Source organism: Canis lupus, chromosome 20, assembly GCF_011100685.1.
Source record: "Canis lupus familiaris isolate Mischka breed German Shepherd chromosome 20, alternate assembly UU_Cfam_GSD_1.0, whole genome shotgun sequence".
Classification (NCBI taxonomy): domain Eukaryota; kingdom Metazoa; phylum Chordata; class Mammalia; order Carnivora; family Canidae; genus Canis; species Canis lupus.
Window position 1 is genome coordinate 56835530 of NC_049241.1, and position 22463 is coordinate 56857992.

General features: G+C 47.3%; 2 protein-coding genes across 5 annotated transcripts in view; both read right to left on the bottom strand.

Moving 5' to 3' along the window:
* The window catches only part of LOC111091403 (zinc finger protein 555), a 22623-nt gene continuing 160 nt past the window's right edge, over positions 1-22463 (bottom strand). Inside the window, exons 1-4 of one of the 4 annotated variants that reach the window (XM_038567878.1) lie at positions 12240-12356; positions 3142-3268; positions 2559-2742; positions 1-1741 (exon numbers count right to left, since the gene is read on the bottom strand). In XM_038567878.1, coding sequence (XP_038423806.1) covers positions 172-1741; positions 2559-2742; positions 3142-3268; positions 12240-12242 — 1884 coding nt within the window. In that variant the 5' untranslated portion in view covers positions 12243-12356 and the 3' untranslated portion in view covers positions 1-171. Of the gene's footprint in view, positions 1742-2558; positions 2743-3141; positions 3269-10627; positions 10684-11346; positions 11442-12239; positions 12357-22463 lie in introns of those variants that run through there. The other 3 variants (XM_038567877.1, XM_038567876.1, XM_038567879.1) reach the window with 3 other exon arrangements.
* ZNF554 (zinc finger protein 554) overlaps positions 19682-22463 on the bottom strand; it is a 12049-nt gene continuing 9267 nt past the window's right edge. Inside the window, 2 exon segments of the mRNA XM_038567875.1 lie at positions 19682-21218; positions 21753-21944. Of these exon segments, the coding sequence (XP_038423803.1) occupies positions 20044-21218; positions 21753-21944 (1367 nt within the window). The 3' untranslated portion in view covers positions 19682-20043.

Genomic DNA, 22463 nt, shown 5'->3' on the forward strand with positions numbered 1-22463 from the left:
TCCAACAAATTGTAAAGATAGGTTTATTTACTGAAATGTAGGGGAGAAACCACCACCTGTAAAACTTTGTATGATAGCTGAAAGAGTACTTGGAGAGCTATTTTTCACCTAATTGTTTTTCTGTAAAAGAACTGGAAAGATGTGCCCCATAGGTCCACTTCGATGAGGTGCTCACAAAGGCAGTACCATATTTACAGTTTTTATAAGGTTTCTGTCCTGGTGTGGATTTTCTGAATCCACTGAAGGTATGCATTCACTTGCAGGAGAACTTCCCGCATCACCTAAGTAGTGTCTGTCTGTAGTGTGTGTTCGTATGTGTCTCCTTAAGGATGAGGAGCAACTGAAGGCTTTCCCACACTCCTTACATTCATAGGGCTTCTCCCCAGTGTGCACTCTCATATGTATTGGCAAAGACGATGGCCACTTGAAGACTTTCCCACACTCCTTACATTCATAAGGTTTCTCTGCAGTGTGTGTTCTCACGTGCTGTTGCAAAAGTTCAGGCCAACTGAAAGCTTTCCCACACTGCTTGCATTCGTAGAGCTTCTCTGCGGTGTGCCTTCTCATATGTTTCTGTAAGGATATGTGGCAATAGAACGCCTTCCCACACAGCTTACACTGATACGATTTGTCTCCAGGGTGCATTCTCACGTGTTCTCGGAAGCAGGCAGACAAATTGAAGGCTTTCCCACATTGTTTGCATTCAAAGGGTTTCTCCCTCATGTGTGTCCTCATATGTCTTCTTAAAGATATGGGCCAGTTGAACGTTTTTCCGCACTGATTGCATTCATAAGGTTTCTCTCCAGTGTGCACTCTCATATGCCCTCGAAAGGATGAGGGGTGGCTGAAGGCTTTCCCACACTGGCTACACTCATAGGGTTTCTCTCCACCATGGGTCCTCTCATGTCTTCGGAAGGACTGGGGATAAATGAAGGTTTTCCCACATTGTTTGCATTCATAGGGTTTCTCTCCAGTATGAATCCTTTCGTGTCTCCGAAAGGATTGCAGGTAAATAAAGGTTTTTCCACACTGTTTACATTCATAGGGTTTCTCTCCAGTGTGTGTTATCATGTGCCTTCGAAAAGCTGAGGAATAGCTGAAGGCTTCTCCACATTCTTTACATTTATGTGGTGTCTCCCCGGTGTGTGATATCATGTGTCTTCGAAAAGTGGAGGAATAGCTGAAGGCATCCCCACATTCCTTACATTTATAGGGCTTCTCTCCAGTGTGTGTTATCATGTGCCTTCGAAAGGTGGAGGAATAGCTGAAGGCTTTCCCACATTCCTTACATTTATAGGGTTTCTCTCCAGTGTGAGTTCTCACATGACTAGTAAGACTTGAAAAATCAATGAAGGCTTTCCCACATTGCTGGCATTCGTAAGTTTTCTCAGCAGTATGAATCCTTACATGCCGGTTTAGGGAAGAAGTACGAGGAAAGGTCTTTCCACATAATTTACATGCGTAGGTTCTCTCTCCATTGTGGGTCCTCACATGCATTCGAAGGTGTGAACGACAACTATAGGCCCGCCCACACTCCTGACACTGATATGGTTTGTGTCCAGTGTGCACAGCGATGTGACTCTTGGGGGAGGAATGATGCATGAAGACTTTTCCATATGCGCTACATTCATACTCTTTTATTCCAGTAAGAGTTTTCTGGTACAGATTAAGATCTGGAATCTGACTCGAGCCTTCCCCACACTGATCGTTACTTTCAGAGAGCTTCTCCACCACACGATTTCTGTTAAAAATGAGAAGCATGTCATCATCAATGGTTTGATTAATGCTTTCTTAATATTTACTATTAAGTATTAGGATTACACATTCATCAATTGTAATGCATATGCAGGCTTTCTGCCCTATCTGACAAAGCAGAAAAAAACTGAGTATCCTGGAAGGGAATTCAACCATAGGCATAATGAAAACAGTGTTTCTTTTTCTTTTTTTCTTTTTTTTTAATTTTTGTTTATTTACGATAGTCACACACAGAGAGAGAGAGGCAGACACACAGGCAGAGGGAGAAGCAGGCTCCATGCACCGGGAGCCCGACATGGGATTCGATCCCGGGTCTCCAGGATCGCGCCCTGAGCCAAAGGCAGGCGCCAAACCACTGCGCCACTCAGGGATCCCCGAAAACAGTGTTTCTTAAACATGGGCTTTTCCTCCTGTTTTGATCTGAATTGTTTTTATTTATTTTTTTTACATTTTAAAAAAATATTATTTATTTATTCATAGAGACGGGGGGGGGCAGAGACACAGGCAGAGGGAGAAGCAGGCACCATGCAGAGAGCCTGACATGGGACTCGATCCAGGGTCTCCAGGATCACGCCCTAGGCTGCCGGTGGCACTAAACCGCTGCGCCACCTGGGCTGCCCTCTGAATTGTTTTTAACACTCAACATCAACATATTTAAGGACATTTTTCTGTAAACACTCTCAGTGAATAAACAAATTTGATCTAGGCTCCCATAAGTGTTTTTATTTTGTTTGCTTCTTCAATTTCATGACACACTAAAATTCTCTCCTGGAATACTGCTTTCTCTTGTGAGCGCAACTCACCTCAGATGTTGCCCCTGCTTCATGCGCTGATCTTCAGTGCTAAGTTCTTCCCAAATTTTCCCTAAAACAGAGGCCCAGGAATCATTTCTGGTGGACTTTGCTATTTTATGTTCCTTGGGTATTTTATTCCCATAAACATCCTGCTGAGAAACTGACCCACTGGCTTTAAATTGAGTCTCATCATCTGAAAGCAGAAAGGGAACAGGGTTTAAAAAAAGAAGGTACCTGCTGGTCAGAATGACACTGAAGTTTGGCTGTGTCAGGACTTCATCAATAACATGTACAAAGGGGTCAATGTGGTAAGCAATTTAATAAACACAGAATTGTCACAAGATTACGTAAACTTCACTGGGCTCCTTAATGACCCATGAAATCTATATTCACTGATGACGCACAGGGAACTATACAGATAGAAAAAAATCAGTTTAATGCAGAGATTCTCATTCTCATGCAGAAACTATTAGATTCTAGTTCTGTGGTGGCTGTGTATTTCCTTTCCACAATCGAAATCCCGAAATGGGTTTGACGTGAAAGAAATGCTTGTTCTCTAAATGACTAAGTGAAGGAATGTGGTCGTTCTTACCCACTGAGGCCAGGTTTTTCAAGTTTTCCAGCATCACCTCTCTGTAGAGCTTCCTCTGAGCAGAATCTAGCAAAGCCCACTCCTCCACAGTAAAGTCCACGGCCACATCCTCAAAGACCACGGAGTCCTAAAACACCCAACATATGTGCAGAAGGAAAGTTGAGACTCACTGAGCAACCAGATTCAATGCACAGGAAATTCAAATAAGGCTCTGTGGTTACTTGCCATCTCCTCTATGACTTGAGCATCAGATCATCAGATCCCTTACTCTATCCACCTCACACCCTCACAGAGTTAACAGTACCACACACACTGAACTTATCTTTACAGTTTTACTGCAACCACATCAAGTCTCATTCTTCCTTAACCAAATGGTTCAGACCACCTTGGAGAATTCACAGAAATGTTCTACTAATGGAACAAATATTTGCGTTTTCAGACCCATCGATCCCTTGTGACACAAATGGCTTCGGCTCACACATTACGCACCACATCACTAAGGACCACATCAAGTGCCAAGTCAAACCAGGGTGAGGTTTTATGAAATAGGAACACACTGAAGGACTGGGAACTTCTTCTGCTCCCCTTGCCAAACCCAGAAGGCTTGTGGGAATCCTCCTGCAGCAGGGGCCAGCTCACCATATCATCTTAAAGAATGCCACACCATAAGTAGACAGTTTCTGCTGGCTAAATGATTAAACTCTTTTGAAGAAGTACTGCTAATGTATTTGTGTAATACAGGACTCAGACGAAAGTTATTGAGAAGTTGGAGCTCAGGAAGGAGGACACAGATGGGAGAACTCAGACCTGCATCCATTCCCTATACTCCCTAGACTAGGTGCACCTGCCCCCCCCCCCCACATACGCACTCCGAACACACACAAATGACAAATAACAAAACAGCTCTTCCCACAAGAGCCATGTAAGAGCATCCTCGCTGACCTTGAGGATAAGGTTGAAAATCCCACCCTATGAAGAAGTTAGCAGAAGTCAAAAGTATCTGACAGTGAGTTTGCCCGAGATTATAAAATACATAAAGGGCTAGGCAGTGCCTTCCTACAACGGACAACCTCTCTCATATCAAGTTCCAGGTAGAAGTGGCCCCCCCATACCTCATCCTTGAGGCCGAACTCTCAGATTTGCTCCGTTCCATGTCCCTCCCCTGTTGGGCACAAGAGAACCTCAGGCCTACCCCAAGGGCACAGAAACCACTGAGCTGCATCCTCCACTTACACTTTTTTTTTTTTTAAGATTTTATTTATTTATTCATGAGATGCACAGAGAGAGGCAGAGACACAGGCAGAGGGAAAAGCAGGCTCCCTGCGGGAAGCCTGATGCAGGACTCGATCCCAGGACCCCAGGATCACGCCCTGGGCCAAAGGCAGACACTCAATCGCTGAGTCACCCAGGGATTCCCTACAGCCTGTTTTTTTTTTTTTTTTTTTTTTTAAAGTTCCTCAACCCACGGACATCTGCGAGCAGGAGAAAATACTCACATTCAACGATTCTGATGCCAGAATGCACTTGTTCAACAGAGAAGCAGATTAGCAGGCAAGCCCCCAATCCTGGCAGGGGAACAAGGGTGGCTCCCGAGACAGCTGACCTGGCCTTTACTACCTGCAGCGCTCCTTCCAGGGGGTTTCACACCGAGCGTGCAGAAGGCGGGACATTTCAGGCCTCAGCTTTATCCGTAGACACAACTCTGGGCCAGGCTGGTGTCTGGGAGCCTGACAGATTAACTCGCTGTGCCTGAACTGCGGTGCACACAGGATTGTTAACACTGAACACCAGCCTTCCTTCTGGGAGGTGGAGTAGAAATCCCAGGCACGGAGTCTCAACTGAGCCCCTCTGGCAGAAACATTCCATGTGTTGTCACGCCTTGCTGCTGGTGCTTTCCGGGGGGCTCCAGTGGGAAAGACAGGCACTCGGTTCCCTTGGACTTTCCCCCATATGCCTCTGCCCTTGGCTAGCTTTGCTGTGTGTCCTTCTGTTGTAACAGATCACAGCCGAGGCAAGCTGTACGCTAAGCCGTGGGGGTCCTACTAGCAGGGCACAAGGGTGGTCTTGTTGACACCAGTCCTGGTTGGCATCAGTGGTGGGATTTGCTAGAATACCCCTGACTCACGGAAATAGAGCAAAGGGCTGTTCGGGAAGACGAGGGGGCCCGGGTGGCCAGGGGGTCGTGTGGGATGTGCAAGAGCAGCTGAGCTGCTGTCGGCTGTGAAGCAAGAGCGGACAGATGGACGGGTCTGGCCGCAGGAGGCCTGGCACACTGGGGGCATGGGCTGCTTTTGGCAAATGCTCCCTGAGGAGGAGGAGAAAAACTAAGTACGGCTTTGGTGAGGTCTTTGATTTTTGTTCACTTCTCCAGGCACAGGGAGAAAGGGCCCCCAAGTGACCAAGGTCAACTATGGATGGGCAAAAAATATAAAAGCTTTGTGTTGCACCGGGAGAAAAAATTAGTTAATTCTGTTTCTAGAGCTGGAGCAAAATTAGATAAACCAAGGGCCGAGTGGGCAGGGATCCTCTACCCTTTCTTCTACCTGTTGCTGCTGGGCCAGGCCTCCTGACCCACCCACGCACCGGAGCCACATCTTCCCTGGCAGCTGCAATGTTACCCATGTAACTGCTGGATTTACTACCAGGGCCTCACCGTGGCTTAAACTTCATCTCCAAAAAAGGTATGTTGAAATCCTAACCCCTGGTACCTATGAACGGGACCTTGGAAAGACGATCTTTGTGAGCATAACCAAGTTAAGATAAGGCCGTGAGGACAGGCCCCATTTCAATCTGGCTGGCAGCCTTCTAAGAAGAAAATGCCACGTGAAGCCAGAGACACACAGGGAAGGTGGCCACATGAAGGTGGGATGCAGAGATTGGAGTTCCCTGTCACAAGCAGAGGCCGGGGGCCACCAGAAGCTGCAAGGCACAACCCTTCTGCCCCTTTGATTCCAGACTTCTAGCCTCCTGAACTCCGAGAGCACCAGTTCCTAAGCCATCCAGCTATGGCAAGTCATTATGGCAACCCTACAAAACCTATACAGGCTTTGAATGAATTTGTGCTGACGAAGAAGAGGGGAAGGGGATTTTTCTTACTTAAAACTGTTCTGCTTTGTGGCTACTGCACCTGCATTCAAGAAAAAAGCTGATGCAGATGGTTTGTGCATGTAATTTCATTTATTTTTTTAAAATTTTTATTTATTTATGATAGTCACACAGAGAGAGAGAGAGAGAGAGAGGCAGAGACATAGGCAAAGGGAGAAGCAGGCTCCATGCACCGGGAGCCCGACGTGGGATTCGATCCCGGGTCTCCAGGATCACGCCCTGGGCCAAAGGCAGGTGCTAAACCGCTGCACCACCCAGGGATCCCTGTGCATGTAATTTCATAAATGCCAGAGGGACCATCGCATCATTTAGGTCTCTACACCAAATGATTTTTCACTGAGTTTTTACCCACCGGAGGTTCAAAGCAAGAGGGAAACAACGAAGAGACAGGCAATCTCTAAATGGAGATATACTTTGGGAAGTTTTAGTACAAGTCTTCAGCTTGTCAAAGAGCTCTTATGAAACCCTATTTCTTTTCTCTTTTTTTTTTTTTTTCTTTTCTCTTTTTTTTTTAAAGATTTTATTTATTTACTTGGGACAGAACAAGCAAGAGAGCGAGCCTGAGCCAGGGCACAGCGAGAGGGAGAAGTAGACTCTCCACTGAGCAGGGAGCCTGATGTGGGACTCAATCCCAGGACCCTGAGATCATGACCTGAGCCGAAGGCAGATGCTTAACTGACTGACCCAGCCAGGCGTCCCCGAAACCCTATTTCCGATGGCATCAGAGAGTGACTGTCCACCAGTGGCTCACGTGGACTCAGAGACAAGACAACAGGAGCTCGGGAGAGCAACACCTGCACCCTGGAACACAACTCTGTGACCCTGCAGGGTCTCAGCTTTGCCGCTGCTAAGGAAGGCCCCTAGTGACTTGGGGAATGCTGAATTCCGAATGGGCTGAACTTGACTGTAAGCTCAGGACGGGCTGCGTCAGCCTCAGAACACACCAGACCGATCCAGAAGCAGGTATAAGCTCCAGGATCAGGACTCTGTGTCAATACAGAGGACACAGGACACTTCTGTGAGGTCCTGACCTACGAAAATCTCAGGGCGGTCCGTGTGGGTCCCTTACAGTTGCCAGTGAGGAAGGCCTTGTTCTCCGATGAGACCATGTGAAATCAAGGCGTTCACTTCTGTTTCTGCCCACGCAAATCACCGCCCCCCCCAATGCCATCCACAGCAGCGAGGTGGACGAACTAGCGACATGGGCAACAGACCTGTCTGAAGCCGACCACCACACGCTGTCCCTCTGAACAAGGACCAGCCTGAATGCCCTAAAATAGGCCACAGTGGGGGCCTGCTGACCTGGCTGCTTAATGCATTCCTCTCAGGAAACCACCTTGTCCCTGGAAGACACTGGGGTCAGCATCAACTTCCTCACCAGAGTTGTGCCACATGGTAACGGACACCTGAGGCCAGGTGAAAAACGCAGAAAAATAATACAGAAATTTTGAAGATAAAGGCCCAGAATGTTCTACAATGTTTGCCTCTATGGTTAATGGGATTTACTTGGACTGGGCAAGTCCAGGACCTCCTACAGGGCAGAGCCAAAATCAATACTGCACGTTGGTCTCACCCAGTTGCAAAGGGTCCTACTGATGATCACGCTGCTATAACGAGGTCTTGTCCGAGGCCCAAAGGACTGGGCTATTCAGAAGAGACAAGCCAACAGGCTTGAGCATCTTCATCCGTAGAAAGTCCTGTTTCCAAGGCTGGCCCTTGGCTGGTTCCTGGGAACTTAGATTTGAGGAGGCTCCCCACCACCCTGCTAGGAGAGGCTCCCTGTGTCTTTTTATGCAAGTAATGCCTTGTGCTGAAGCCCAGCTTTCCTTCTGGGTGTCTGGAATCTTGGTCGGTGCCAGGCAGAGGGTGCCTCCATGAGCAGCCCCCAATAAAAGACCTGCTGAGTCTCTCATTAGCTTCCCTAGTGGACAACACTCCGCATGTGCTGGCATGCTGGCTGCTGGGGGAACTCGGCAGAGCCTGCAAGATGTCACTGGGAGGGGCCCCGGGAACTCAACACCCGGTCTCCTCAGGACCTTTCCCCTCTGCTGCCCGTGCTCTGTGTTTTTGCACTATAATAAATCAGAGCCGTGAGCACACCTACCTGCTGGGTCATGAGAGTCCTCCTATGGAATCTGACCTGAAGGGTGGTCTTGGGGACCGCTACAGATGGACTTTTTGTGCCCCCCCAAATTCACGTTAAATCCTAATTTCGATGTGGGAGGTGGGGCCTGTGGAGGGGCTTAGGTCATGAAGGTGCAGCCCTCAACAGTGGGATGAGTGCCTTTGCCCCATCCTCCACGTGAGGGCACAGTGGAGAGACCACTGTCTGTGGACCAGGAAGATGATCCTCACCAGACACCAAATCCCCCAGGGCCCTGACCTGTGACTCCCCAGCCTAAAGAATTGTGAGGGACAAACGTACATGGTTTATAAGAGCCCAGTCAACAGCATTTTTGTGATAGTGGCCCTGACAGACGGATATAGGGACTCCCAATACACCCAGCTTGAAACCATCAAACACTTTAACACAATATTAATTTTTTAAATGTGCACTGTGAACCCACTATGTGTATAAGACTTTGCAGAAAGCTTTGTACACATTAGCTCATGTGTTCCTATAACTCTGTAAAACTCCTATAACTCAGTGTTCTATTATGAACACTGGTTCACAGCAGAGGCAATGCGGAACAAACTCCCCTAGCCCCTGCACTTGTTTGATACACCTTATGGTGGGTTTGCTACTGTGACTGGAGAGAGAGAGAGAGAGAGAGAGAGAGAGAGAGGGAGAGAGATTTACACGTGTATTTATTTTTTTTTAATTTTTTTTTAATTTTTATTTATTTATGAAAGTTACAGAGAGAGAGAGAGGCAGAGACACAGGCAGAGGGAGAAGCAGGCTCCATGCACCGGGAGCCCGACGTGGGATTCGATCCCGGGTCTCCAGGATCGCGCCCTGGGCCAAAGGCAGGCGCCAAACCGCTGCGCCACCCAGGGATCCCTACACGTGTATTTATATATACATTTATCTATATTCCTGTTGCTACTGACAGACACTTATGAATGACTGGTTGTAGGACAGAGTAAAGGAGAGAGAGCACAAAAGTAACCATTTGAGATTATACTGCAAATTGATACCTAAATTGCTCATAAATACATATACACATGTAACAACAAGCACACAGGCATTAACTATATACACAGAACTACAAATGCATGCATAAGTCTTTATGTACTTCCACATACCAGTTACATCCAGCGAGTGAGGGGACCTGCCCCTGGGATTCACTTCAAGTGGGGTTTCTGGTGTGAAAGTTCTATATTTAGGGTTGAACTTCATTTCACAGAGGATTCTTTTTTAAGTTATCTGTCAACTGTACCTATGTCACACGCATTTTCCTGCACTGATGCTGTATTACACAATAGAAAACTCTGAAATCAACTCATGATTCCCATGTAATCATCTTAAGAGTTGCCAAAAAACATTTTATAATATGAAACAGTCATACATAAAAAAATCTTACCATTGGGAAATGATGTAATTAATATACATAACCTGGAGCCCAGCTGGCTCAGTTGGTGACACATGTGCCTTCGGCTCAGGTCATGATTTCAGGGTCCTGGGATGGAGCCCCGCATTGGGCTCCCCGCTCAGTGCAGAGTTTGCTTCTCCCTCTCCCTCTGCATCTCCCCGCCCCCAACTCGTGCTCTCTCTTGCTATCTCTCTCTCAAATACATAAATAAAATCTTTAAAAAGAAACCTAACATGCATAACCAATAAAGGAAAAACCATTAAAAGAATGTTCAAAACAGAACAAAGAATACATACATGGTATGAAGCTCACTGTTTTCCCTAAAACAATTAGGTAGAAACCAGGTATGTCCAGCACCTCACTCTTAGTCAACATTTTACTAGAGATCCAGTATCACCAGGAAATAAACTAAGGTACAATACTAGAAAAGAAGCACTTGCCTTTGTCTAAATCTAAAAATTGTATATACAGGACACCTACAGAACAAAAATGACAATCAGAGAGTAAGATTTTTAACAAGAATCCAGGATAAAACTTCAGTATAAACCCAATTTCATTACCTAATTAATAGCAACAGCATGTTGGAAAAATTCTTTTTAAAAAGGTAACACAGGGGATCCCTGGGTGGCGCAGCGGTTTAGCGCCTGCCTTCGGCTCAGGGCGAGATCCTGGAGTCCCGGGATCGAGTTCCACATAGGGCTCCCTGCATGGAGCCTGCTTCTCCCTCTGCCTGTGTCTCTGCCTCTCTCTCTCTCTCTCTCTCTCTCTGTGTGTCTCTTATGAAAAAATAAATAAAATCTTTTAAAAAAACAAGATAAAAAAAAAATAAAAAGGTAACACAGGAGCACCTGTGTCTCAGTGGTTGAGTGTCCGCCTTTGACCTGGGTCATGATCCCCGGGGTCTTGGGATCGAGGGCCACATCCGGCTTCCCGCAGGGAGCTTGCTTCTCCCTCTGCCTGTGTCTCTGCCTCTCTCTCTGTGTCTCTCACGAATATATAAATAAAATCTTAAAAGAAAAAAAAAGTAACACATACGATGGTAAAAACCAAATTTCATTAGTATTAAATAAGTAAAACGAAGGCTATGAAAAGAACCAAAAGGAAAAATTTGAAAACATTAAGGATACTACCCAAAACGAAACAAAAGGAAAGAAGGCACCCATTCTTAGAGGGGGGTACCTCACTATTACTAAGATATCAACCCTCCTAAGACGGACTTAATGGTCTTCATAAAATGTAATTAAATCCATAAACCAAGTGTGGTTGGGCAGGGACCTGACAAATACCAATTCTCCAAACGTCACAGAAGAACGGAGGTCCAGAAGCAGGCAAAATGTTCTAAAGAACAAGGGAGAGCCTGCCTACACACAGCAAGGATTTTAAGGCAATCGTACACCTGACATGATGGAATTCGGCCTAAATCGATGGGCAGCAGGTCCGAGTCTGCGGGAAGACCTGACCCACGGCGGGGCAGCCACTGAAGCGCAGCGGCAGACACTGCGAACACTTTAATGCAAAGGACAGGGACACCCTGATCTCTAAGTAAGAAAGATGCTCGCATCCCTACCTCTCCCACGGACATGAGCCAATTTACTGTAGATGAAAGCAAAGCATATTACAGGTAAGAGGCCACGGTACTGCCCACGTCACAAGTCCTCCACGCTGCCAAGGAAAAGAAGAGACGTGACCTCTGGAATTCACGGCCTACCTCCCGCACCCTGGGGAGAGGCACTCACTTCTCTGCAGCCTCGCGGGGTGGGTGGGTGGGTGGGATGCCCTCTATTACCTCTATTTCCCCAGGGCCCTCTTTTGCCCAGAAGCCACGCGAGTGGGCCCTGGAAGGAACAGACCCGAGAAACTTTCTCCACGCTGGGAGGGATCTAAGGAGAAGGCTGAACAACTGGAATGTGAGACATTTCCTTCTTTTTCTGAAATTCACTCCGCTGAAAAGATTCCATCTTCGCCCTCACGCTCCATTTGGACATTTGCTAAAAACACCGAGGCTCCGCCAAGCCAACACGGCTTTTCAAGGGGACGCAGCCGGGAGGGTGACCCCAAGGTCTCGCGCGGGGTCCCCGCCCTCAGGGCCCCCCGAACAAAGAGCCCCCCGCGCGGCGAGGGCAGGAGGCCGCACCGGTGCCCCGCGTGCACGGCCAGGGGCGGGGGCCGTTTCTCCTCGCCCCTTGAACACCTGCGTGCAGTCGGCGGCCCGCTACGTCCCCCCGGAGCGAGAACCGGGGTCGGGGTCACGGGGGGCCGAGGACCTGCCTGGGAAGGGCCACTTGCAGGTCTCCCCACGCTCCTCGCGCGCCCCCGAGGCTGTCCTCGGGGAGGAGCCGAGCCCCCGGCCCAGGGCGGCCACGCGGGTCGGGACCCCCGGGGGCGGGGACACGCGGGCCCGCGGTCGCAGGAAGCCGGTTCCGGCCGGTTGGAACCAGCCCCTCCCGGTCTCGGACTCACCATCTCGCGGCCCGGCTCCGAGCTGTGCGGGCGTCCCCCCCGCGGGCCCGCGGGCCGGGCAGGTGAGAGCAGCGCGCTCCGCACACCTGGGGCCGCGCGGGGCAGGTGCGCTGGAGCGCGGGGGGCCGGCCCCCAGCCACGTCCACGCGGCCGCGGGCGTGCCCGCCCCCGCGCCTGATTGGACCGTGCTCGGGGGACCTCCCTCTCCCAGGGCTCCTGATTGGATAGCTTTCCGAGACCCGCCTCTGGTGCCCCTGATTGGACTGCGCTCCGAGCCCAAGCCTCTGATTGGCTAGTTCCCCGGCACCGCCCAGGCGTTCCTGATTGTTCTCCGAGAACCGCCCCTGTCGCTCTGATTGGACGGCTCTCCGTGGCCACGCCCCCGCACCTGAGTGACAGGCCGTCCGGACACACGTGGCCGACCCGCCCGCTCCGGACGCGCGCTCCGAGCCGCAGCGCCTCCCGGCCTCGCGGGTCCGGCGTCTCCCGGCAGCGCAGCGCCCCGCCCGCGTCCTCCTCCTGGGCGGCCGGTCCCGGCTCGGTGTCCCCGCGGGGTGCCCCTTGTTGGAGCCGGGACGGGAGCCGGGGCCGGAGGGCCCAGGGTCGAGGTCACCGTGGACCTGTGCTCTTTGTTTAAGAACAAAGACCCTCCGCGGTGACGTCACCGTGTGGGAGGCCCAGGCGGGCTCCCCGGGTGACCTTTGACACCGGAGCCGCGCCCCCCGGGGCTGGAGGTCTGCAGACCGGGTCCTGGGGTCTCCGCCCCGGAGCGGAGCGCGGGCCGCCGTTAGGATCCGCAGGTGCGCGCTCTGCGCTGCAAGGAAATGGATGGACCGTCAGGGTTTTAACGCGTCCGCAGGGAATTGCGCACTGTGGAAGGCTGCGGTGGCCCGACGGCGACCGAGCTCCTGCGTTAACAGATTAAAAACAGAAAAAAGAAAAAAAAAGAAAAAGAAAAAAGTCTGTGTAACGCTTTGGGATGGACCTGAGGACCCTTACCCTTGATGGATGGGCTGCACAGCCAAGGCATTTCCCGCTCCCGCTAGCGGCACACGACACTGTCTCGGCTGAGACAGATGGGAGCTCCAGACCTTCTCATCACTTGTTTGATTTACAAACAGAACTTTTTAAAAAGATTTATTTATTTATTTGAGGGAGGGAGGGGCAGGGGGAGAGAATATCCAAGCAGACCCCACCGATTGCGGAGCCAGCCTCGGGCTCCATCTCACAACCCTGAGATCACCTGAGCAGAAACCAAGAGTCAGACCTAACCCACTGGGCCACCCAGGCGTCCCTGGATTCATAAGCTATTACAAATAGAGCACGATTACATAGTTTTGTTTTTGTTTTCTTTTTTTTTTTTTTTTTTTGCTTAATATGGATCAGTAATGAATACCAAGTTTTAATAAACCAGTATGAGATTCAGAAGACTGCCTTAGGACTGGGGCCTGGCACAGACCTCCAGCACCCGTCTGCCAGCTGTGTTCGGATGAATATCCTGTAACAACACTCCTTAAGGACATGTCATTTTTTTTTAAGTATTTTATTTATTTAGACACAGAAGGAGAGAGAGGCAGAGACACAGGCAGAGGGAGAAGCAGGCTCCATGCAGGGAGCCCAATGCAGGGCTGGATCCCAGGACTCCAGGATCAGGCCCTGGGCTGAAAGGCGGCGCTAAATCCCTGAGTCACCCGGGCTGCCCTCATTTCTTTATTAAGGTGAGAAATGAGGCTGATCTCTGAATTCTTCACAAAACATTCACTGCAACCAGAGAAAAAAGTAAAACACCTGGTGACCTGAGGGGAAAGAAGTGTGAGTCAAGGTATTTAGGGTGAGATTCACATAAGAGACCTTCTCAGGGGAGGCCAGGGTGGCTCAGAGGTTGAGGGTCTGCCTTCGGCTCAGGGCGTGACCCCGGGGTCCCGGGATTGAGTCCCGCATCACTTTCCCCACATGGAGCCTGCTTCTCCCTCTGCCTGTGTCTCTGCCTCTCTCACTGTGTCTCTCATGAATAAATAAATCTTAAGAAAGATGAAAAAAAAATTAAAGAGAGAGACATTCTCAAACGTACAAGCCGGAACCAGGACAGGAAGGAGCAAGACCCCTTAACTCCTGCAGCCTGCATCCTCCTGCAGCCTCTTCAGATGGAGCCCGTTAGCAAGTTCTAGTACAAAGTACACGTGTGGTTTGCAGCATTTCCACCCCACTTCCACTCCACATCATAAAGCAAAGGATGCAAGGTGAGGCCAGCAGAATAACAGCATCCTAAAGGTGCACACCCCCTAAACAGCGGAATATGTTACTGCATGTGGCAAAAGGGACATTGCAGAGATTAAGGCCCCTGAGATGGGGGTGACACTGGTTTTCCTGTGTGACCCCAGCATCCTCACCAGGCCCTCATAAGACAGAGTTAGAGTGGGGGAGTCCCAGAGATGGGCAGACCCCGCGCTGCTGGCAGTGAGGACAGAGGAGGGGCTGTGGCCCAAGGAATTTGGGTGGCTTCTAGAAGCCAGAAAAGGTAAGGGAACAGATTCTCTCTTAGGCTTTCCAAAAAGAACGTAGCCTTGCCAACACCTTGATTTTAGACTTTTGGCCTCCAGAACTATTATTTAAAAATTGCTTGTTTTGGGCAGCCCGGGTGGCTCAGGGGTTTAGCGCTGCCTTTGGCCCAGGGTGTGATCCTGGAGTCCCAGGATTGAGTCCCACATTGGGCTCCCTGCATGGGGCCTGCTTCTCCCTCTGCCTGTGTCTCTCTGCCTCTCTCTCTCTGTGTGTCTCTGTCTCTCTTGAATAAATAAATAAAATCTTTGAAAAAAATAAATAAATAAAAATTGGTTGTTTTAAGTCACTAAATGTGTGGTAATTTGTTAGAACAGTAACAGGAAGCTCACATAGTGAGTCTGAAGCAGAGGAAAATAGTATTTTCCTCAGGTCACAGCACAAAGAATGCCTCTTCCCAATTTCATTTTTCATGAGACAATTCTGAACTTTCCATGTGCTCCTCCTCCTCATGACTCTGCTCCTGCAACTGTACATCTTGGAGTGATCCAACAGAGAACAACGTCTTCGTGTTTGAAATGTAGCACATCTTAGATAGATGATATTCTGGTGAGAAATTTTACCCACACCGTAAGCATCCATTTGTAAAACGTTAGGAAGGCCTGGTTTTTGCATTCCTCATAAGAGCATGTATTAACAATAACCACAACACAGGGAGAAGAGGAGCTCTTTAAAACTGTTACCCAACATTTCAACCCTACAGAACATGCAGTGAGTAACATTTTGAGCACTCCTGAATCTACTGGTAAGCTATATTAAATCCTATCCATTTACCATACTTTTTAAGATTTCTTGAAATAAAGAAAACATTACAGATAGAGTTGAAATGCCCTGTGTATCGCCTCCAAAATCCAAGATCCCTTCCACCACTTCCCAGAGGAAACCATAATCACAAATTTGCTGTTTATTATTCCCACGCATACATTTGAATCCATAAACTATATGTAACATTATTTTCCCTACTTTCTAATTTTTTATTTATTTGTTTAGAAAGAGTTTGTTTATTTATTCATGAGAGACACACACAGAGAGAGAGAGAGAGAGAGAGAGAGAGGCAGAGACACAGGCAGAGGGAGAAGCAGGCTCCAAGCAGGGGCCCGATGTGGGACTTGATCCCAGGATTCCAGGATCACACCCTGGGCCGAAGGCGGCGCTAAACCACTGGGCCACCAGGGTTGCCCATACTTTCTAATTTTTTAGAGTGCATTATACACTATGCACACTCTGCAACTTGACCTCTTTATTCTACAAAAGCTGCTTCATACTGATAAGTTACGGTATGTTTCATTATAATGTTTGATGTAATAAAATGAAAGGCTACAAGAAACTGAAGCAGGAAATACACCTTCCAAATTACCAGAAAAGAAATACACTCCACCAATACAGCCAATAGAGTAGAAGACAGAAAATAAGCTTCCAAAATAAGAAAAGTGACATGAAGTACATTAGAATTAAAGCCAATAACACTTACCACAGCAATAACTGGCATAAATGTGTCTTTTAAAAACAGATTTTCCACTTTGAATCCTAAGACAAAATCCAACTATGTATGTATTGAAAATAATAGACACGAGGAATCTAAAAGTTGAAATTCAAAGGAGGTGAAAAATTATACCAAAATCAAACAGATTAGTTGTGTTGAAAAAGCAGAAGGGGTGCTATTATTCAAAGCAGACAGAGAGTCACTTCAGAATGATAGAGTTTAATTCACAATGAAGACCTGTCATGAATTATTTACACCAAATAAAAGAAAACAGAAAATGAAAACAATAGAAAATACAGAGAGGAAGTAAGAAGGATAGCAGTAGGAAACTGTAACTTAATCTTTTTGAGCCGATTATCTTTGAATCAACAATCTCAGTACAGTTAAGTTTCTCAAAGTACAACCGAAAGAGAAGGAACATCTATCTGTGAAATCATGTGGTGTGCTTATTAAAAATGCATGTTACTGGGCACCAACTCTCACTTGTTAAATCTGAACCTCCTGACATGAAATTCGAGAGCCAATGATTAATAAGATTGATATAACAGACAAGCCAGATCCCAAAGCATAAAAACAGAAAGTACAGCTTCTCCTCAATAGCTAGAGAACACCTCTAAAACTCCATCATGTTGTACACCACACAGTGAAACTCAACACGGCTCAAAGATTCAAGACAGTAGACGCATCCTCGGACCACAGCATAAAAAAGGCGGAAATTTAATAAAGATGATGGAAATCTACAGAAAGCCCACAGAAAACATCATACTCTATGGTGAAAGACTGAATGCTTTTCCCTATGATCTGGAGCAAAACAATGAGGTCTGTTCTCAACAGTTCTGTCAACATTTGTACTGAAGGACTGAGCCACTGCCATTAGACAAGAAAATGAATTTGTTTTTAAAGAGAGAGAATGGTATTTAAACAACCAGAAGTTAAATACATATATATATTGTCTCTCAAAATACTTTTAAGTCAGAGAAATCAAAACAAAGGTCGTAAAAATTTTTTTTTTAAGTAGGCTCCACACCCAACATGGGGCTTGAACTCATGATCCTGTGATCAGGAGTCACACACTCTACCCATGGGCCAGCCAGACACTCTTGTAAATATTTTTTAATATTTTATTTATTCATTTGAGAGAGAGAGGGGAAGAGGGAGAAGCAGACTCCTCACTGAGCAGGGAGGCTGACACAGGTCTCAATCCCAGGACCCATGATCGTGATCATGACCTGAGCTGAAGGCAGATGCTTAACTGACTGAGCCACCAGGTGCCCCAACAGTTTTTTAAATATGTGAAAACAAAGCTAAACTGAAGCTCTCCTCTGGTTAAATCCTCACCTTGGATGCTCCAATGGCTCACATCTCAAATTAAATACCAGGTTCTCGGAAAGCCTCTGAGGTTGGTCCCTCTTATGTTACCTACCACAGAGCAAAATCTGTAATTACTTAATTAAAGCATTTGGTTAGGTGTTTAATGTCTATCCCTGCCCCTCACTCCATCATGGGTCTGGCTATACAACGAGCAGGGCTCACTGCAAAATGAAAATGTAGTTGGGGGGATCCTTTGTTCAAAATTATTAAGAATATCAAGATATCCATATAGTGGAGCGTTCAACCAATTGCAGAACCTCTCTGAGAAAAACACTCGGGTGACTGCATATGACTCAACCCACGATGACATCCTGCTTCCACACTACTGGGAGAGAGGTTCAGGGAGAGTAGCCATCTCATCTGCCTTATGCATAGCCACCTGGCACAAGAAATAATTGTTGGAGGAAGCAAAGGATCAAGACTGAAGACCAGTGAACTCACAGCACCCCTATGTCAGCTAGTTCTCAGAATGTGACAAAAGCTCTGGACGCTTCCCCAGATAACACACTATTCCCCCCAACACATTCTGCTTCCAACTCAAGACTGTTCACAGAGCCCTTAAAGAAACATCCATCAGCCCTGTAGGGTCTACATGGACCCCGGATGAAGTATCTCTACATTTTTTTTAAGATTTTATTTATTTATTTATTTATTCATTCATTCATGAGAGACACACAGAGACGGGCAGAGACATAGAGGGAGAAGCAGGCTCCTTGGAGGGAGCCCAATGTGGGACTCGATCCCCAGACCTCGGGATCATGCCCTGGACCAAAGGCAGATGCTCAAACATTAAGCCACCCAGGTGTCCCAAGGGATCTCTACTTTAAGAGAAAGGCAACAACACCGATGTGACCGGGTACCACTTAGGTGAAAGGCAATCTGACAGGCAACCATCCTCATCAGCTCCAGAGAGATGGATTTAGAGGAAAGTCAGATGAGTTCCAAGGGAGAATTTAGAAAACACAGCTCCCCTGTGTTTTCCCCTGGCTCTGCCACTTTCTAGTTGTCTGACTTTGGACAAATTACTTTATTGCTGTTTCCCCTTCAGTGATACAGGGATGTGAAGAGCTACTATCTCATGGGGTTGTTCAGATTAAATGAGAAACCATATATAAGTGCTAGAGTGATGCTGGAAATAGAGCAAAGCAACCAATAAAATCTGTTGATGTTGATGGTGATGATGTGCATCAGAGTTCTTGGTGTCCAGTCTGGCAAGTCCACCTCACTGTTCAGAGTTTTCCCAGGCCACCAAAGGCTGCTCCACTTCTCCCTGTCCCAACACCTACTGCACTATACCCTTCCCATCTTGGCATCCACAATCCTCCCCGATCACTCAAAGGAATTTGGTAGACTTTGGGGTCGTCTGATTTCTACTGATTAACAAAATGATTACAGCAATACCAAACAAAATGGCAAAAGGCAGAAAATCACACATAATCAGATAACTCTGACAAATAAACTCTCTTCATCCCTCAACATCTCTGTCCGGCCTTTGTCCACTTATGTACATATTTGGACCCCACTGGATAGAATCACATATACTATTTTGCACTCTTTATTTTCCACTTTGCACCCAAAGCTCTTTCTGTGTTAGCATACATTCTGCATTGCCACAGCAGGGCACAACACAAGTTAGGACCTAGCTAAGTCACCAACAGGGGCAGTATGACTAAGTAAAATACTGAAACAGATGACTGAAACAAAAATACTGAATTGAAACAAAAGGTTGAAACAGAACACCTTTTGTTTCAACAACTAAATTAATGTGACAATTCTTAGCAATATCCCATTCCATGTTAGTGTTCACATTTATTTTTTTTTTTTAAACATTTTTTTTTTATTTTTATTTATTTATGATAGTCACAGAGAGAGAGAGAGAGAGGCAGAGACATAGGCAGAGGGAGAAGCAGGCTCCATGCACCGAGAGCCCGATGTGGGATTCGATCCCAGGTCTCCAGGATCGCGCCCTGGGCCAAAGGCAGGCGCTAAACCGCTGCGCCACCCAGGGATCCCCAGTGTTCACATTTATTAATCTTTTCCAAAAGGGCAGGCCTTGGGCAGAGCTCAATGGCAATTTCCTCCATTAAAAGGTCCCTTCTCAGATCTGGACTTCAAGAATATGACATACACCTACTTCTTTTCAAATAGTATGGGGGATCCCTGGGTGGCTCAGCAGTTTAGCACCTGCCTTCAGCCCAGGGTGTGATCCTGGAGTCCTGGGATCAAGTCCCACATCGGGCTCCCTGCGTGGAGCCTGCTTCTCCCTCTCCCTGTGTCTCTGCTTCTCTCTGTGTCACTCATGAATAAATAAATAAAATCTTTAAAAATAGATAGTACATCCAAAGGGCAAACTCTAGCCATACTTATGTACTTCAGAGCAGCAAGCAATATCTAAAATCCAATAAGGTGGCTGCTCTGATAGAAAGCTTTCCCACAATCAATTATTTTATAGGTTTTTTGACTAGTGTGAGTTTTCTGATGGGTAATAAGGGATGAGCTCTGGCTGAATGCTTTCCCACATTCATTACAGCTATACGGTTTCTCTCCAGTGTGAGTTCTCTCGTGCCGAACGAGGGAAGACCTCTGGCTGAAGGCTCTTCCGCATTGATTACATTCATAGGGGTTCTCGCCAGTGTGAGTTCGCTCATGTTGGTTAAGTGAGGAGCGATCACTGAAGGCCTTTCCACATTCGTTACATTCATAAGGCTTCTCGCCAGTATGCGTTCTCTTGTGCAAGATCAGGTAAGAACTCTGGCAGAAGGATTTTCCACAGTCTTTGCATTTATAGGGCTTTTCACCTGTGTGAATCCTCTGGTGTTGGGTAAGAGATGATATCCTATTGAAGGCCTTCCCACAATCACCGCACGCATAGGGCTTCTCTCCAGTATGAGTTCTCAAGTGCCGTGTGAGGGTTGAGCTGTGCGTGAAGGCTCTCCCACATTCCTGACATTCATATGGTCTCTCTCCTGTATGTATTCTTTGATGCTCACTCAGGGAATGCCTCCGATTAAACACTTTCCCACACTGGTAACATTCATAGGATTTCCCCACTGTATTAATTGTGTTGTGTGTCGTAAGAGCCGTGCCATGATTAAATGACTCCCCGCCTTCTGCATATGTACAAGTTCCGGTTCTTTTGTGCTGAGTAAGAGGACTATTTTGGCTGACGTCTTTTGCGTATTCATTCCCTTTACAGGGCCTCTGGTCTGTATATCCCATCTGATGATGTTTTAAGAATGGATCAGCTACCAAACTCTCAATGTTAAGATTACAGTCAAGGAAATGCTTTCCTAGAGAATCCCCTTGTGATAAAGCAAGGTCTGAGTTCATACTACAGGGGTCCCCAAACTCATGCCAGGCAATGGCCTCCTTTTGAGCCAATGTGTCTACCTGAGTGAATGCCATTTGCCTCAAAAGCCTGTGGGGGTCTTCATGGCTCTCCTCAAGTTGACCACATCCCCATTCTTCTTTGGGGAGCTTTATGATATTCATACCACTGGGTGGTTCTTCCTCCAAAACCACCTTCGTATAAATTGACTCTTGGCTTTTCAGACTCGTCTCCAAATCTGAAATAAATGGGGGGGGGGGGGGGTTGCGGAAAGAAGAAACTTCTAACTTAAAAATAGTGGGACAAAAGTACTTCCAACATACACAAGGTACGTGTAGACTCATGTTCAAATATCAGCACTCCACACGGGGGGAAACGGAAAGATCCCAAGGACAACAAGCAGTGTAAGAAGTTGGACAGTGATGAAAAATGGGGGGCAATGGAAATGTAGAAGGAATGGCTGCACAAAAGAGGAAGAATGGGAAGGGCAGAGAGAAAGAATCATCAAGGAAGCAGAGAGGGAAGAGACAGAACAAGAAACAGGCATAACAGCTTCAAGAAAGAAATGGGATATCTTTTCTCTGCACCCAAAGTGGTACAAGCTAGTGCATAGGGCAAGGTTGCTGGAGAAGGAACCAAAGGTGTCTGAGAAAGTGCAACCAAACACCTCGACCTTCTCCTTACAGAGTTCGGGCCTCTGTGGAGAGATCTCTGACCTGCAGTCCCCAAGATGCCACCCCCACTCAATGGCTCGTATCTGCCTGGCTCTCACCTGAGCAGGAGGTTTGGGGAGCTCCTTCTCCCCCCGTCCACATGGCTTCTCCTTGCTCCAAGTGGAAAGCTGCCCCTGGCAGCAAAAGCGAACACCCTGCCCATGAAGAAGGACTGGTGGCCTGAGAGGCTGGGGTTGGGGAGAGCGTACCATCCTCAATGCCCATATTGGCACGTTGATTCTTCAAGGCATCTGAAGGGGACAAGAGTACACTGGGGAGGTGGCCTGATGACCAAGCTGGAGATTTTATGCTCCTAATTAAAACCTTGTGGATCTTACATTTCTCCCAGAAAGATCTACAAATGGCCCGCAGACACGTGAAAACATGCTCAACATCATTAGCCACCAGGAAAATGCAAATCAAAACCACAGTGAGACACCACTTCATACCTATTAGGATGGCTATAATTTTTTTAAAAAGCAAAAATAGAAGATAGATATTAGGATACGGAGAAATCAGAATCTGTGCACACAGCTGGTAAAATGGTGCTGTGCAGTTTGGTTGCTCCTCAAAAAGGTAAACAAAGAAGCACCGTCTGGCCTCACAATTCCACTCCTGGGTATGGACCCAAGAGGCCTGAAAGCAGAGACCCAAAGTGCTGTTCGCACACCCTAGTTCACAGCAGCCAAAAAATCAAAACAACCCAGTGTCCATCTACAGATAAGCAGATAAATATTTCCATCCAAATCTTAGTGTTGAAGAAGCCAGTG